This window comes from Balaenoptera acutorostrata, chromosome 14, assembly GCF_949987535.1.
Source record: "Balaenoptera acutorostrata chromosome 14, mBalAcu1.1, whole genome shotgun sequence".
In the NCBI taxonomy this organism is placed as follows: domain Eukaryota; kingdom Metazoa; phylum Chordata; class Mammalia; order Artiodactyla; family Balaenopteridae; genus Balaenoptera; species Balaenoptera acutorostrata.
Window position 1 is genome coordinate 82,939,112 of NC_080077.1, and position 17,719 is coordinate 82,956,830.

A 17,719-nucleotide genomic window follows, 5' to 3' on the forward strand; every position below is an offset into this window, starting at 1 on the left:
GCAGCATAGCGAAGCCGGTCTCTCTCTGCTTCTCTCCAGAGGGAAAACAGAGGAAGAGTAAGGGCTGGGGTATGTGACTACACCTGGTGTGGAACAACACCATTTCCCTTTAAAAAAAAAAAAATCACCACCTCCATCCTAAAGAAAGAAGTTATATCTGATTAAGGATGTACTGAGACCACTGGGGTGGGTGGTGTAGGTGGAGGGTTAGGGTGGATACAGAAGGGACAGAACAAGCTCCGCCTGCAGGTTTGTTTCCTCCCAGTTCCCAGGAAATCCATCGTTAATACTAAAGCAGACACTGATGTATAGCAGTGCTTAAGAACCCAGGCTCATTTCCTCTAGAAAATGAAAAGAATCATCTAAAATAACACATTTATTCTGGAGAAAATAAGACCTCCAAAAGAATCCTAAGAGATTTTAAGAGGGGGAAATAAAAGAATACAGCTGCAAGAATTCTGGTTTTTTGTTCCACACAGAAGTCAGGGGAAGAAATCTATGCAGCTACACATACAAGGACCGGTTGTACACCCCCATCCCATCCCATAAAAAGAAAAACATTGATTTTCAAAATAGAGGCGATATTTGCTTATGAAAACACGACAATCACACGTGACTTCTGGAAATGAAAGTGTTACGCGGAGTCTTTAAAAAGATAAATCACAGCCAACACGGCAAAGAGAACAGAAGCGTGAAGCAGACAAGGAGGCAGGCGTTAGGGTGAGGAAGGGAGGCCGAGGCCGCGCTGTCACAGGGGCCGCAGGTGTGTGCGTCCCCGCAGAGGTCACAGGAGGACAGTTGTGCTCTGGAGTTGTAGCTTCTCACCGATTGCCGCCCTGTTCAAAGAAGCAGATGTCGGTTTACATGCCTCCTTTGTTTAGAAACATTTACTTTGCCAAAACTTAAGAGCATTTCAATACACTTTTCTGAGTTTTCCGTTCTTCACATAATTTTATTTTTCTTTACAAGAAACAACTGAAATACTCAAGAGGGGCCCAAACGACCAAGTCCAAGAGAGAAACAATGCTTTGAGTCCAGTTTCTGTACCTCCAGCAGCTGGCCAGCATTAAAAGAGAGAAAATAGACCACAGCTGCATGCCGCAGTTCAACCGCAACCTGAAACGCTTCCTGGAACAGGAAAGACTGTAAATTGAGGGTGTTTTAACCTCCTTGAGAGTTTATTTTAGGGTGACATTTTCTATGCATTCAAGTAAGGTTCTACTCATTGGAACTACTGAAGAGAAATATTTACCATGGACTTCATTTAAAAATGCAAAAGTATGAAGAGAACTCTGCCTGTGTGATGCCTTGGTTCAGTGTTTTGAAACGTTAAGCACAGTCTCTAAAACTATTCAACTTGGGTAAATTTTATAGTACAAGCTAATATTTTTAAAAAACTATATAAAGCACCAATAGCACTACAGTAACCTTACTATAAAGCATAAATGATTTTTATTTTTACAATTTTTAAAAACTTTCTATTTTCAAATTTCTTCACAATTTTTCATTGACTTTTTTAATATTTTAAGTATGCTTTCTAACTCTAGGGTTCTTCAAAATGGGTTGGTTGCTTTATTCTGATCTTTCCCATGTTTTCATTTTAAATGCACCCCCTCATACATAAGTTGTTTTTCACAAAAAAATCTCAGAGACTGAATCTTTTTTGCTTTTCAAATGTTTAAAATGTTCTCCATACACCTAAGAAACATCAACTGGAGAATGTTTCAACAATCATGTCACGAAGTTGGATAACTAGGTACTGTCACTGAGTCTCCACAGTGGATCTCATCCTTCCACCAGAAAAAAAGTGCTGCATCCGTGTGTCCCCAGAATGTCCCACAAGAACTGGGGGTAAACTCCAACAGGAGGCGCAAGATGAGAGGACCTGGCTTGTTGACTTAGAAGGAGAGAGAGCTGGTGCTACCGTCGTCTTGCATGAATACTCCACCAAACACTCCCAACCACGAGGACAGGTTCCTCGTACTTTACAGTGTAATTATCTACAACCACCTAGGACATGAACATGTTCACGATTCTCATGTGTTCTAATGACTCTGAGCGCCAGGAGTGCTTATTCAGGATGAATGTGATGACACGTAGAAACATTAGCCTGAAGATCACACGCCGACAAAAAGTCACTCCGTGATTGAACGGACATTCGTCCTGATCAACTTAGATGATCTCCAGACTAGATCTCTACTTTCACATCCTAAATTTCTAACATTTTATAAAGTAAGAAATTACCAGTAAAGTCAAAGAAGCTCAAGTTATTTTCCAAACAGACTACAGTTTTCTTGAAATGATAAAAAAAATCTGTTACAATAAATAAATTTTAGCAAAACAGGACTCCCTCAGTGAAGAAACAGCTAAACCCAGTTGAGGCTCGTCCACTGCGGACGCTGTTCATTTCTCTCCTGAAGAAACCCCGTTTTAAAACCAGAACCCGATAGAGTGGGTGCTTGGAATAGGAGCAGAACCTTGGAAATTGAACATAAATGGACTCTCTGCGTCACTTTTTCTTTGTAAAGTTTGTAGCTGGGAGTTAAAAACCTAAAACATTATGAGCAAAAACATCACTTTTTAATATATGCTAAATGCTATCACGTGATTTTTTTTTTGTAAATTATCAATTGTCTTTGTTTAAATGTAAAGCTCACCTCCTGCTCCACCACCTCCTTCACTACCCCCAACAACACCCGCCCCCCACAAAGTCAATCCAGCAGAAGACCACTCTGAATGAAGGAATGAATGAATGAGTGAATGAATGAATGCCTGGCGTAACTCCCAAAGTATCACGAACCCCAGGACACACTTACTTGGTTCATAGTAATCCATTATGGACACTGAAGCATCTTGTGTATTTGACACTCTAAAGTTTCTCACAGAAGGAATATCAACACAAAATTGGGTTTCATTTACCTTGAAAAATACAAAAGACTTTTAAAGGTGTGGCAAATTATGTGTTCAAGAGAAAGTAAAAGACATTTCTTTCTCTTATCCTTTTATCAAACAGCTATAGAAATGAACATTTAGGGAGCATTTCTACACACCCGGTACTGGGGTAAGCACTTTATAGAAATTACATCATTTATCTTGTAAAACAGTCCTTGCACGATTGGTAGGTATTGTTCTTACTTCCATTTTACTGAAACAGATACTGAGAATTGGAGTGGTTAAGTAAGCAGGAGCCCAGAAGTGCATGCCCCTGGCCCTGGTGCTTCACCAAAATCCCCCGTCTCAGCTTTGCACCCCATCCTGGTTGCTGCTACTGACTCACACCAGCCCCCTTCTCTGGAGAATCACCCTCAGCTCACGGAAGCCACCTCATCCAGTAAGTGAAGTAACCTCAGAGTGCGGGGTGCAGCCCACAACCAATAACTGACTGATATGGGTACAAAAGGCCAGCCTCCTTGCCTCCAGGGGTACAAAAGGCCAGCCTCCTTGCCTCCAGGGGTACAAAAGGCCAGCCTCCTTGCCTCCAGGGGTACAAAAGACCAGCCTCCTTGCCTCCAGGGGTACAAAAGGCCAGCCTCCTTGCCTCCAGGGGTACAAAAGGCCAGCCTCCTTGCCTCCAGGGGTACAAAAGGCCAGCCTCCTTGCCTCCAGGAGCACAAAAGGCCAACCTCCCTGCCTCCAGTGGTACAAAAGGCCAGTCTCCTTGCCTCCATGGGTACAAAAGGCTAGTCTCCTTGCCTCCAGGAAGGACACTTAAAGCCAATTTGGCCAATTATACTGGTTAAGGAATCTGAAATTGATAAATTCCTTTAAACATTTCATTACATACCAATTAGCAGTAAGTGAAAAGACAAATTAGTCAGTCAAAATGTAATGGACACTCAAATTAAAATAACCGTGAACAAGAACATCACAGATACAGGACAAACTCCAAACCTAATTACATTATTTTAAAAAACCTTTAATGTATTTTTCAAACCCCAAATTAGGCCCATGGCTATCAAGCAGTATTTAATATATGAAAATCACTGAATAGCAAAAGAATCTAGAAACTTTGAATTAGTTTTAACAGCTTTTTAACCAAAGTGGTTTTTGAAGTCTTAAAACAAAGAGAACATTAAGGAACTAGCTTTTCAAAAGTAGATTCACTGCTAAAGCAATATAATTGATTCACACTTGGCAAAACTGGAATAAGAAACATACGTATTCCCCCCATGTAACATGAAATCCTAAGAACACTTAGAACTCAATTTCGATTCCACATATGAATTTCATATGGATGTCAGAAGAATAAACTTACATGCCAGCAGTTTTGAGACATAACAAGTAGAGTCTTAAATTCCACACTAACCTTTCTCTCACATATTTTATGCACCTTATTCTTGGATCAGTAGCTTTCATACAGTAATGGGAAGAGTACATGAAAATTATATAATAATTTTGTGTAAAGACCAAACCTCTGAGAATATTCTATGATTTAAGCACCTAACTTTTCAATGCAGGAATATTAACCCTTTTGGGATACATTAAAAGCCTTTTTTTATGAAAGCATTTTGAAACATGTAATTAAAGCTTTCACCGTCAGCATTTTTTTTTCATCAGCAGCATTTAAACAAATATGTTTAGCAATTCCCTGAAGCAAAGGAGTTCTCCAGTGGACATCTGGACTGCATTTTGGAAATTACATCACAGCAATTTCTATATGTTGAACATCTGGTATGAAATAATAATTTTGTTATCAAGACTTCCATCAGGCTCACCATTAATAGTAATTCTCCTTAAACTAATTTTATAATAATGTCTTTTTGGTGAGGACAACAGATAGTTGCCGTGTGAAAGTTGTTCAGGGACACAAAAAGCCAAAATAATGACGTAAAGAAAATGTTTAAAGTAAAGGTAATTTTGAACACAATAAATAGTGGCTTTGTCCGTGGTTACCAACGTGAAACTTAGGTTTTACTACTTACAGAGTCTAAGTAGAGGTGGAGTTTTCCATGGTCGTGTTCTACTTTTTTCACGGTCTCACTCAGGGAAATGGCATCTGAGGACACGGTAAAACCACTGAGGAGGTTAATTTCCATAAGGGCCATGCCACTTCTAGCTGGGCCCAGAAACCTAAATCAAAGAGGAGAGGATAGAAGAAAACCCTTTAGGAAAAACCTAAAGCTGTTGGCAAACTATCTTCATATAAAAATTAAAACTGCCAAGTGTTATTCCAAACATTTACTGTTTCATTGAAATAAAAAATTACTGTAGAAAACTGTAAAAAGGTAACCCTTTCCTTACAGGTCTGAAATTCTTATAACTTTCAACCACACGAGGAATAGAACAACGGGTCCATTTGTTAGTCAGCATGGAATGCCTGCAATGCAGCAGACTTGGGCCCCTGGGTTGTAAGGAAGGCAAACTTTGCCCCTTCGATGGGCAAATCTGTTTTCCAGTGGTTGATACCAAACCACATTGCATTTTTCATTTTCCCAAAAGTTGATGGCACTAAGCTCTCCAACTCAAAGCTAGGAACCGAAAAAGAGGCATCACTTGACCACTTAGCAGGAGACAGCGGCCAAGTCTTCAACAACCTTTTCTTCATCTGGTTTTAGAAAAAAGAAGACCAGTAGGCAAGGTCCTTCCCTTTCTTCTCCCACACACTTGGAGCACATTTTGTGTTTTCTTTAGCCACCTCGGGAGAATGACAAGCCTCGGAAAGTTTTATTACGCTGCTCGTTCTCTAACCCTGTTGTACACGTCGTGAATATCAAAGCATCTGGGCACCAACAACATTTTGTCTCCTTTAAAATAATTATTTTTCTAAAATCAATAGATGGCAAGAGCTTTTTGTTTGGATCTGAAACAGCCCAATGTCATTATGGAGAGGAGTTTGTCTCCAACGTGAAAGTGTCTTAGCATCATTAGTTCCTCTTGTCCTTTAAACGGCAAAAGCAAGAAGGGCGCGTAGAAAATCTTGCTTTTTAAAGCAGCCAACTGATGCCTGCCAAACGTGATTGAAAAGCCACACAGTACAAGTGCTGACTGCAGTGGGTTCGGTGATCCCAGGCAGCTGAAACCATCTGCTGGTGAGGCACTCAGCCAGAAGAGACGCTACAGAAAACCAATACGGGCATTAAAACTAGAGGGGTTTTAGAGATGAGAAAAACAGCCAACCTGCTTAGATATGATGACTTCAGTGCCTCATCAGAAGTGCTTTGGTTGACCTGGTCTTTCCACCAGCCAGGGGCAGAATGTGTTAAATTACCATGCCACAGAGAAACCTTTTCTGAGGTGAGTAAGGGCTTGGACCCTACTGATGAGAATAAAGTGCCTGAAACACCAGCTCTTCTTTTTATAAAGTGCCACTGAAAGAATTCATTTAAAATGTATTTTGTATTTCATAGCAGATTTTTCTCAGAAAACTAGTAGCAACATCTAAATCCTTTTTATAAAGCCCCCAACCCTGACATTAAAACACTTCCCTTCTCCAGGTCCTCCAAAAAAAAGAAAGAAAGAAAAAGATATAGATGTCCTCTACCTAGCAAAGTCTATTGCCTGTCTGATTTCCTGATGCTGGATTAAGATTTGGAATCCTGCATCTTTACATGAGCCCCTATAAACAGTGAAACCCCATTATGGTCTGAATCTCAGCTTCACCTCATTTTCCTCCTCTGTGTCTTTACCTGACCTCCCTAAGAGGTAAAATCCCTCTCATTGCTCCATAAGGCTATTCTTCTTTGCCCTTTTCAAAAGTAGAATTTTAGACCTGCTATAAGCAGCTCTTTGCAGGAAATCACCCTCATGAGGAAACCCCTTTTCCTGTCACTTCAGCAAAGCTATGTTGTAACTAACCTTAAACCAGGAACCCCCATGCTCTTCTCATCTCCAGCCCAAGCACACTTTTCAAATCTTTTGATCACACAATACCTTGCCTAACCTGTTGGTTCTTTCTGTAGATCAAAAAAGTAGAAATGAAGAATAAGTAATTAACAGATGACCAGATCTCTTCCCCAGCTTTCCCTTTAGTAATCTTATGAACAAACTGTGTGAACAAGATAACATGTAAAGAAAGATCACAAGAGGTCCAGAAGCCTGCAAACGGGGGGTGGGGGGGCGGCGATGGCAATGGCTCTGACTCCCATCTCAATGATCAACTGAGATTACTCCCTTTTTTCCCTTTAAAAACTGTCACAGCTGGACTGAATCTTCAGAGTTGATCTCAGGACATGAGTCCACCTTCTCCCCAGATTGCCGGCTTTTCTGGTTAAAGCATCTTTCGTTTCTACCAACAACTGCCTCTCAGTTATTGACTTTCGAGCGGCAAGCAGCCAGACTTCAGTTTGGTAACATTGTTTTCAGGATTTATTTTTATTAATTTCTGTCTCCTCTTCCAAATAGTAAGTTCTGTGAAGACAGGGCTGTGCCTTTTTGGCTAACCATTATATTCCAAATCCTAACACTGTGCCTGGCACATAATGGAGACTAAACCAATATTTACTGAGGGAATGAATGACTGAAGGAGTAAATGAGAAAAGCAGGCATAATAATAGCACTTACTTTATAGAGTAATTCTAAGGATTAAATGAGACATGTGTGCAAGTCATTGATACAATGCCTGGCATGTAAGTTTGTGATAAATGTAGGTGGTTGTTGTTTAAATAATAATAACTTGATGTTGTTATTCTGGAACAGAGCCCAGCTGCAATCTTAGTAAAGTATAATGGGAGTCCTACTTTCTTCTCAGCTGAAAAGGAAGCTACTGCAGAGATTCTGATATCCCCAAGCTGCTGGTTCAAAATGCCCAAACAGGTGAGGAAGGGGGCAAACACATTGACAATTTATACCAAAATCAGGAACAGGAAGGCCCTGGGACTTCCCTGGTGGTCCAGCGGGTAAGACTCCACACTCCCAATGCAGGGGGCCCAGGTTCAATCCCTGGTCGGGGAACTAGATCCCACATGCATGCCGCGACTAAGCGTCCGCATGCCACAACTAAGAAGTTCACATGCTGCAACCAAGAAGTCCGCATGCTGCAACTAAGAGCCCACATGCCTCAAAGAAGATCCCTCATGCCACAACTAAGACCTGGTGCGGCCAAAATAAATAAATAAATAATATTTTTAAAAATACTTTCAAAAAACAGAAAGGAACAAGAAGGCCCAAGATAGTAGGGATGGTAGCAGTAATGGAGGAGACTGGGTTCAGGCAATGGCTAAGAAGGTTGACCATCTGGAGGAACACCTACAGATGACCTTGAGAGGATGTGGCAGCTCAGGACCACATCAGTGACCTCCAGCCCAACAGCCCAAGGTCAACCAGACGCTACGGGATATTTAGAAAGGGCAGGCAGCAGCTCCTCAATATCAGTGCATCTTGCAGTAACACCCAGCTTAACACCAAATCAGGCAGAACTAAGAGGGGAGATTGACAAGGAAGAAATTTTAGTCTCTTGATTCAAGAACTTTCTGAAGGACTTGTTCTCAAACTTACGTGTGCATTAGAATAGGCAAGAAAGCTGGAGGCGGCTTCACAGACCCTGAATCTATGAAGTCAGTAGTCTTGAAACGGATACCCTTTTCTTATCACTTAACAAGATCCTCAGATGCTCTGGACACAGATCAGATTTAATAGTCACCTTATTAAGTACTCCCAGAAGCTGTTAAGTGCCTAATTATCCAATGCAAGGATCTTCTAAACTGGAATATTTTCACTGTGTCTAGAAAAAAACTATGCTCTTCATTGAACTTGCACACTCTTATGAGGTTTTGAGTTAAGTGCAAAAAACTAAAGGTTAAATATGAACCTGGAATAATTACTTAACAGAAAAATGACCAATAAAAAGAAATAATCAATTTTGGAGTATTAAACATGATTCGTTAAAGTTTTTATAAATTAAACCTGAGTTTTATTAAACTTTTATATTCAAACTTGTTATAAATACAAGGAAAACTTGTAAATAATTTGGGCATGTTGAGAAATGCTTAAATATAATTAGCAGTATTTCTAGTTTGTAATCTGAAGTGTAATGCATAACTGAAATCTTTGTTAAATGTAACTCCTTATATTGATATAGTTTGATAACTATAGAGTTATATTGAATATAATTAAATATATAAACGATATATATTTAATTAAATCTTCAAATCTATTTTTTTAAGGAGAAGGAGAAAAAGGAGGGACTTAGATACCAACCTTGTGCACACATTCAAATTCAAGTGATTGATATCATCTTTATCATCTTTTACAGCAACGTCTAAATCAAAGGCTTCTTGATCTTGAATAGATCTTTGGATTATGGAAGATCTGGAATCTTTCACATTATAGATAACATTAAGCTGTAATAAATAACAAATAAGCATAAATAATAAGTTACTAGCAATAAATTGCCTTCATTATGTATCCTAAATATTAGGTAATGATTCTCTTTGGGATAAACCCAACTAGATTGGTAATCTTCAACCTAAAAAAAAATTAGTTTTACTAGCTAACGAAGTATCATTAACAAATATAATTATAAAAGTTTATAAACAATGATGTTTAAAATTGAGAAAATTGTTAGGTAATATTCCAAGTATCATAGACCATCATGGACAATATTCATGTGTATTTTTTTTTTCAAATAATGTAAAACATTCCCTTGAGGGAAAAAGTTAAACTATTGCCAAGTTTCCTGAAAGCATCCACTAATTTCTAAGCTCTGCTGCCCAACTGGAGTTATTTTTCACAAACTGGAACTATCAGTAACATACATCAAAATGTTTTCACCCAAGAGCCTTGGTGGAACAAAAACCTATTCAACTGCTAAGGCTTCTTTTTCGATCACACAATGTTGCTCAAAGAGGATGAAATAAATGATGGATTTCAAGTCAACTGGGTCTTTTTCAGCATATACTCTGTGCCCACCACCAATGTGAATGGCGCTGCGGGGACCCTGAGGAGGCGTAAGGACCAGTATTTTCCTCAAAGGTACCCTAAGATCAGAAGCTTGGAAATGTCCTCTAAATTTCCTAGGCCTGCCTCATGTCAAGTTGAATCGGGATCTATTTAAATTCTTTACCCCTTCCACTTTTTTTGATACTAAGGTTCATAAACCTTACTATTACTATGTAATATTGTATTTTCTTTTGCTAATACTTAAATCTCACACACACACACACACACACACACACACACACATACACACACATGCCCCTCCGACCTAAACGTGTAGTACCCACTGTGGATTTACATACTTTAAAAAAAAAATCCTCTCTCTAAGCCTTCATCTTTCAAACCTAAGAGTTCCAACTTTTTATTCTGCCACACCTACATCATATAATCCTTCCTCCCCTTGATCATTCTGGAATATCTCAGTCTGGACATTCTCCAACTTTTTCTTAAACTACAATTAAAAGTGTAGAGTGTTCTTGGAGCAGTTGAAGAATGGTTCCATCAATTGGAGAGATAGTCTCCGTGATTTTCATTACCCCCTTTCCCGTGGCACGCATTTTCCTTTAGAGACCAATCTCATCACAGAACAAACACGACTACTAGATTTGTCTCCTGGGTCATAATTAATATTCATCTATAACTAAGTGTTAGTTTATATTTGGTCCACAATAAAGCTCAACTGCTCACTCAGAGAACGTCAAGAAATCTTGCAGTTTATTTCCAACAGCTTTGTTTTTTATCATTTACTGCAAACCTGAGAGTTTTCCTTGCCCTCCTTTATCCAGAGCACTTACAAAAATATCAACTAAAGGAAATGTCAATACCTATTTCTGGGTGACCAGCTTTTTTGCAATTTTTTTCTCCATTACAAGAAGTACCTATTGGTCCCTACGTTTCACTTTCTGCATGTTGATGCAACATAGGACTGGTGAACATTCTGACCACTAGGTACCATATTTACTGCTGTGTCCTTCAAATCTCAAATAAAAATCATCTGACTTCAGTAATTTATCTACATTTGGTTTATCAAGAATGAGTTCCAACCAATTTGGTGGTTTAAGTACATAAAATTTTTCAATCGTATCTAAAATATCTTATGTATTTACTTTTGAATTTACTCTTCACATGAAAAGACAGCTTGGGAGTGAGAATTTTCACATGGTCTTTGTTACTAAAGACCAATACAAAGGGACTTCCCTGGTGGTCCAGTAGTTAAGACTTCGCCTTCCAATGTATGGGGGTGCGGGTTCGATCCCTGGTTGGGGAGTTAAGATCCCACATGCCTCATGGTCAAAAAACCAAAACATAAAATAGAAGCAATATTGTAACAAATTCAACAAAGACTTTAAAAAAAAGACCAATACAAATTACTCTTTTCTCTTTCTATCCTTTTCATTGAATACTGTTCTTTTTAACTGTGATTTTTCCTTGATTTTAAAAAACATTTACTGTGTTTTGAGTATCGTACAAAATAATCTTCACATTATTTCTAAGTTTCCAAATTATACCTGACCATGTGCCCTTCACATTGTGCCTTAGAAAGTACATCTGTTCTCTCAACTAGAATAGTTGTTCTGGTTTTTGAAAAAGTACTTTTTCTCTATAATAGTCTTTTTTTTTAACTTTCTCAGTAAATCTTTCAGGGTTTGTTTGGGTTTTTTTTTTCTAACCAAGCACATAATCTTTTTTAGTACTATCACATATTATTTTGCATCCCAATAACACGGTTTCAGGTCACCATGATTTTCATGTATTATTAAGCATAATAACTTCCATTCAGTATTTTACATACTATTTCCATTTTATTGTATCCCAATTACACCATAAAGGGTAGATTTCTTTAGATTTTCTTCCTAGAGCAGAGCACTGAACATATCATACTCTAATTGTTTTATTTACTATAATATAAAATTTTACAGCAAAAGGACACATTTCCTATCTTCAAGTCAATTACTTATAATACCATGTTGACCTTTATACTGTTAAATGAATATTAAGAAATGGTAAGTAAAATGCTATATGGTTATGAAGTCACAGTAGAAACTCTACCCAGCATTACAATTTTTAAGCTGTATTTTTACAAAAAAAAGGTGGGAGTTCCCAACAATTCACATGAATCATATTGGAGGATTTTAATCCTTATTTCAAAAAGCATATAATACTCAAGAAATATTATCAAACTATAGATTATCAAACTATATAGTTGCTGTCTACTCACTAGCTAGTAACATCTCTAACACTTTTTGTTAAAGATAGTGATTTATCTTGCCTAAGTCATAGAAATAAATCATTAAGAATTTTATATCATCTAAGTTAAAGATTTAGCAGTGCCCCAAACCAAAGAATTAGTATAACAAGTCCTATTTAACAAAACAAAAATAAACATTATGACATACCTGACAAATAGCAAATCCAAAACCGCTTGCAGAAATATTAACTGCAGTTGGCTGTACCACAGCAAGCTGAAGAAAGGTGAGAAAAGGTGAATAAGGTTAATTGTCCATATCTAGGTCCTTCCAACCAGCACAAGAGACCACTGTTATCCCTCACTGGGAGTGTAAGCTGTGTGCGCTGTAAAGTTCTAAGAACTTTACACGCCTCACATGTCAAAAGTTATGGGTCAACCAGATAAGGGGGGTGAAGGCAGAGGAAGTGCACATTAGTGCTGCGGACAGGTCTGCCCTTCTGTAGGGGCTGAAGCATGAAAGACAAGAAATGAAAGTCATCCCTCCCTCCTCAAGCCTCCCTCAGCCTCTAAGTCCCTGGCCTTCCTGAGAACACAGAGGCACACCATCACTGACTGGGACCAACACTACTCCTTCTTTTTCCTTTGCCATCACCCCTCTCCCTCAGGTTCTAGCCTTAAAGTTACCACTTTCACCCATTACCCTCAACTTCCTACAAGGTTAACCAAGGGAATAAAGTTAGGGTCTAGCATAGTCCTTTACTCCATTTTAAAGAAAGAGTTCTACTACTGGTTCTACCAATTCACTTAAGAGGACATGTGGTGCAGCCTAAAGGAACATGGTCTTCGAAATCATGGGTTCAAATCCTAGCTCTACTCTTACTAGCACCATGATCTTGGGAGAGTTAGCTAAACTCTCTTAGCCTCAGTTTTATAATATGTACAGTGGGGATAAAGGTACTTGGTCTGAGAAGTAAATGCAATAGCACATGTAAAGAAATCTGGCACAGGGCCTGCAAAGAATAGGAACTCCACGGGTATTCATTCCTCTCCCAGTAAGACAGGGCCCATGTTTTCTCCTTTTCCAAATCTGTCCAAAGTTCTCAAGCCCTCCTCCCTTCCCCAGCTCGGCAAATTCAACCAAGGGAGGGTACTCCTTCCCGCCAGCACAGAGCTCTGGGAACAAGTCTTTGTTGAAGTCGACAGAAAGGAAATAAAGCAGTACTCCAGCAGAAGGAATCATCTACACAGACATTCGGAGAACCACGCCCTTGTCCACACCTCAGCCGTCTGAAGGAGAAAGCGGTTCTGTGTGCTAATCACAAACTTCACAGGACTCAGTGAACCGGACCCCACCACGGTCACTTGGATATTTGTCTCTTCTATGTTCATTAGGGCTGCAAACTCAGACAGGGCCTTCAAGGCCACAATGGTGTCCTGTTGGGAAAAGAAAAAGATGTGTGCACATAAGGCTATATTAAGGCCGCCAAAGAGTAAATTTCAGTCGTGTTTAGGATGCCACTGCACACTCGTCCACCTTCCTTGGGAGTGGAACTCTCCTCGATCCACCTTTGAATCTGCTTGACCTGGAGTCCAGGGAAGACTCAGAAAACATCCGCTGACTAGAACTGAGCTCCATTTGTACCGGGTACCAGAGATGACAAATGGCTAGTGAGAGAGGGAACTAATTTATCCCATATGGGTATCAGATACGATGTTTATATCAAAGATGAGAAAAAATTAAAATTAGTAACTTAAACCTTTGATTTAAGTTACTAAATTTTTAACTGCCATGTAATTTTATGAAGTCATGAAATAAAGCAACCACATATAGCAAAAAATCTATATATATATATTTAATTTTATAAATAGTTTTACATATATATATAATTATTTTTATAAAGAAATTTAAAGCGATCATCACTCACCTGGGTAGATGCAAAACCTCCCAAGCTATTTCTCTGCCTGCTTAGCCACCTCATAATCGTGATTCCCTCAGAAATCTGATGCTGCAGAAAGTGTGAGAGCAGTGCATAGGCCGCGACTTCAATATCCAGGGAGCTTGGTTGCCAGGATTCAGAAAGTCTGGATACTGATGACACCCAGAATTGCATGCCTCCTGCGGGAGAAAAGTAGTAATGGTCTGGCCAAATACAGAAAAATAACGCTTGATACCATTAAACATTCCTACACTGGTCCAAGTTCTCCTTGACTAGCATATACATATTTCTATACATGTGTATATTGATGCCAAGCAAATATACGTATATTCACACACACACACACAAATGTGTACTTACATGTCACTTCTTAAACTATTAAAACTTATAAAATTTCATCCTTGTCCTATTACTTATATTTGAGGACATTTTGATAAAAATATTTTCCCAAGAGAAATTCCATATGTTTGGCTCAAGACCAAAAAGCTATAAATTATTTTTTTAAAAAACCATACTCTATTCCAGACCATCCCAAAATATATTAGGACATATTGGAAAGAACCCTGTTCTGGGAATCTGCCATTAACCAGCCCTAACGGGAAATACTCCTTTTTTCATTATCTGAACGTTGGTGTTATAAGTTCAAACTCCAAGACTCCAAGAAAAAATGAGGGACCCTGGCCAGCTCAACAACCTTCCTAGAGATATTCCTGCTAGCCCCCAGATGAACATCCTAGGTGGTACCCCCTCCCCATTCTCTCAGATATTACTATTTAGATGATGACTGCATTTCAGTGGAATGTGAAATAACTACCACTTAGCCAAGCAGAGAAGCAGAAATGTCAAGGACTACTTCAGCTTCGATGCAGTAATCGTCAAGTCCCCAGCACTGCAACAGGTAATAAGGATGTAGTCTAACTTACTGCTAATAATAACACACTATTTTTTACAGTCTCAGAAGTCTCTAAGCACTTTCCATAACTACCCCTTCTTGAATTAACAGAGCTTTAAATAAACTGACATGACCTAAAATGTTTCTGCCCACCCAGCCCCTCTGCCACACAGAGGCCATTTGGAAAGCAATAACACCTGTACTTTTTGTCCTGTTGTAGCCCATAAGCAGTGCCCATTCCAAAACTGTTAAAAAATCATACAGCTCACTAACAGCATTTTTTGACATTTGCATTTCTGTTAGCATTTTAATTCACATTTTCGAACACCTGCGACGTGGTAAGCCCTGCACATTATCTCATTTAATCCTCACAGCAACCCTAAAGCAGGTGTTACTCCCACTTTACAGACAGGGAAACTGAAGCTCCTAAAGGTAAGTAACAGAACCAGAATTTGAGCCCAAGTCTCTCCAAAAACCAAGGCCTTAATGATCACTCAAGGCCACCAAACCAGAAATGGCATCAGACGATTCAAAGGGTAACTGACACATGGCAGAATATATCTAAAAGAAGGAAAAACCCAAGGCCCCAAAGTTCTCTAGAAAACTCTTGGGGAGAGTAGCAGCAGGATGGCCACGTCAACCCTTCCTGATCTTACTTGCATCTCATTTTCATCCCATTCAGAAGATATAAATGTAATCAACCTCGCACCTGGTGTACAAACCTTTCTCACATCATTTACACATTTCATAATGCAGAACGGGTTGCACACATTACCTTCTCGCTCTGCTCTCCAAGTCAGCATATTCAAAGCGTCCTTGGCTTTAGGGCTTCTCACAGATGATAGCGCATAAGTTACAAGAGCCAGGGTGTAATTGTCTGAAATTCCTCTATCGAATTCAGACTCCAAAAAGTTGATAGACTCCTGCACATCGATATTAGGCTGGAAAGAAAAAATATATATTTTACTATTCAAGATAACATGTCACCAACATATTTAAATAAAAAGTATTTTCAAACATTCATTCAAAAACAATTTCAGTGTCTATTAAGCACCTGACTTTGTCCTAGGCAATGGGAATCACCCCTGATCACTGACATTTAATGATCTGCCATGTATTTTAAAAATAACATTGCTTTTCAGGTTCTACAAGCAAATAGGCACCATTCCATAGAGGGAATAAAAAATAAGAAGTGGAGCTTTTGCTCGTGTTTCTCCCACTGACTATCACGAACTAAGATGAGGGCATAAGATATAGCCTGAGAAAGATACTTCTCTTATATGACCTCAGGTGTTGAAGCTCTAAATTGAGGGGAAAGTTTATATTCTCAGCTTTTGGAATGTGGCCACAAATGCAAAGCAAAAGAGTACTCAAATTCGAGACTTCAAATGTGATGGAATATTGCAAAATCCTTTAAGTTTCCAGACATGTATTTGACCCATCAAGACCTACCTTACTTGTGATTTTCCACCCATTATTTATTAAAGATTAAATACCTGATACTTTTTATATCCCAGGAGAGAAGTCACAATATAAGCCGTAAGAGTTACTGGACTTTTATTGCCACCTTGAAGCTCACTGTGGATCACTCTTCCTGGCTCCCAAAATTCACCATTGGATTTTTGATGTCCTTTGAGCCAAGTATATGTTCTGTGTAACACATTCTGATCAATATCTATGTAAGGATCAGCTTCAAGGAAACATCTTAAAACAAAAGCTGACAACCTTGGTGAAAAGGGGGGGAAAATTACATAAAATACAGTTTATATAGTCCTCCAAATTACACTGAGCAAGAAAACACCAACAATAACAACCCTTTTCCCCCATCAGAAGATTCACCAAAGGGCCAATCACTGAAGAAAGAGCAAAAGGAAGAAAGATGACAAAAAGACAACAAAGTGAACAACTCAGCTGGGCCAGTGGGCACGGTTTCCCCTTGCGTGTGGCTGGGAAATTCCAGGTCAACTCACAAAAGAGCAGAGTTGGTAAAGAACTTGGGAATCATCTAATCCCGCCTCTTGATTTTAAAGGCTGAGAATTCGAAACTCAGAGAGAGTTAAATAAACTGTCCAAGGTTATTCACCTTTGGACTGTTCCGGGTATTTACCAAGGAAGATCTCATCACACACTTAGCTCAACCTTAAAGCAGTGGATGAAGTATGTTTAGTTCACAATCAAACTGTCGTGATTTGAGTAGAAGAAATGGATATTTTCTCTCCTATTGACCAGGAATCAGCAAATTACAGCCTGTAGGCCAAATCTGTCTGCACCAAACACAGCCCACAGTCTGTTTATATGTGCCTCTCCCCACTGCACAGTCCCCAATCTCCACCTAAGAACAGTTTTTAAACGGAGAAAGATAGTGAGGGTGGGGACTTCCCTGGTGGCGCAGTGGTTAAGAATCTGCTTGCCAATGAAAGGGACATGGGTTCGATCCCTGGCCCAGGAAGATCCCACATGCCGCGGAGCAACTAAGCCCGTGAGCCACAACTACTGAGCCCATGTGCCACAGCTACTGAAGCCCACATGCCTAGAGCCCGTGCTCCGCAACAAGAGAAGCCACCGCAATGAGAAGCCCACGCACCGCAACGAAGAGTAGCCCCAGCTCGCCACAACTAGAGAAAGCCTGCGTGCAGCAACGAAGACCCAATGCAGCCAAAAATAAACAAATACATTTATTTAAAAAAAAAAAAAGAAAGAAAGAAAGCGAGGGTGGAGGGAAAAAGGAAAAATATGCAACAGAGGCTCTATGGGGCCTGCAATGCCTAGCATATTTACTATCTGACCCTTTAAAGAAAAAGTATGTCAATGTCTGCTACAGAACACTAA

The 17,719-nt window shown here is 39.3% G+C and overlaps 1 protein-coding gene across 2 annotated transcripts in view; it reads right to left on the reverse strand.

The window, feature by feature from the left end:
- Positions 1-363: 363 nt before the first annotated feature.
- Positions 364-17,719, reverse strand: part of CD109 (CD109 molecule) — a 130,087-nt gene continuing 112,731 nt past the window's right edge. For both annotated transcript variants that reach the window (XM_057528034.1, XM_007166643.2), the window contains 9 exons: positions 16,387-16,615; positions 15,666-15,831; positions 13,987-14,177; positions 13,340-13,495; positions 12,270-12,335; positions 9,136-9,278; positions 4,923-5,070; positions 2,817-2,919; positions 364-836 (listed from right to left, as the gene is read on the reverse strand). In XM_057528034.1, coding sequence (XP_057384017.1) covers positions 661-836; positions 2,817-2,919; positions 4,923-5,070; positions 9,136-9,278; positions 12,270-12,335; positions 13,340-13,495; positions 13,987-14,177; positions 15,666-15,831; positions 16,387-16,615 — 1,378 coding nt within the window. In that variant the 3' untranslated portion in view covers positions 364-660. The remainder of the gene's footprint in view (positions 837-2,816; positions 2,920-4,922; positions 5,071-9,135; positions 9,279-12,269; positions 12,336-13,339; positions 13,496-13,986; positions 14,178-15,665; positions 15,832-16,386; positions 16,616-17,719) is intronic.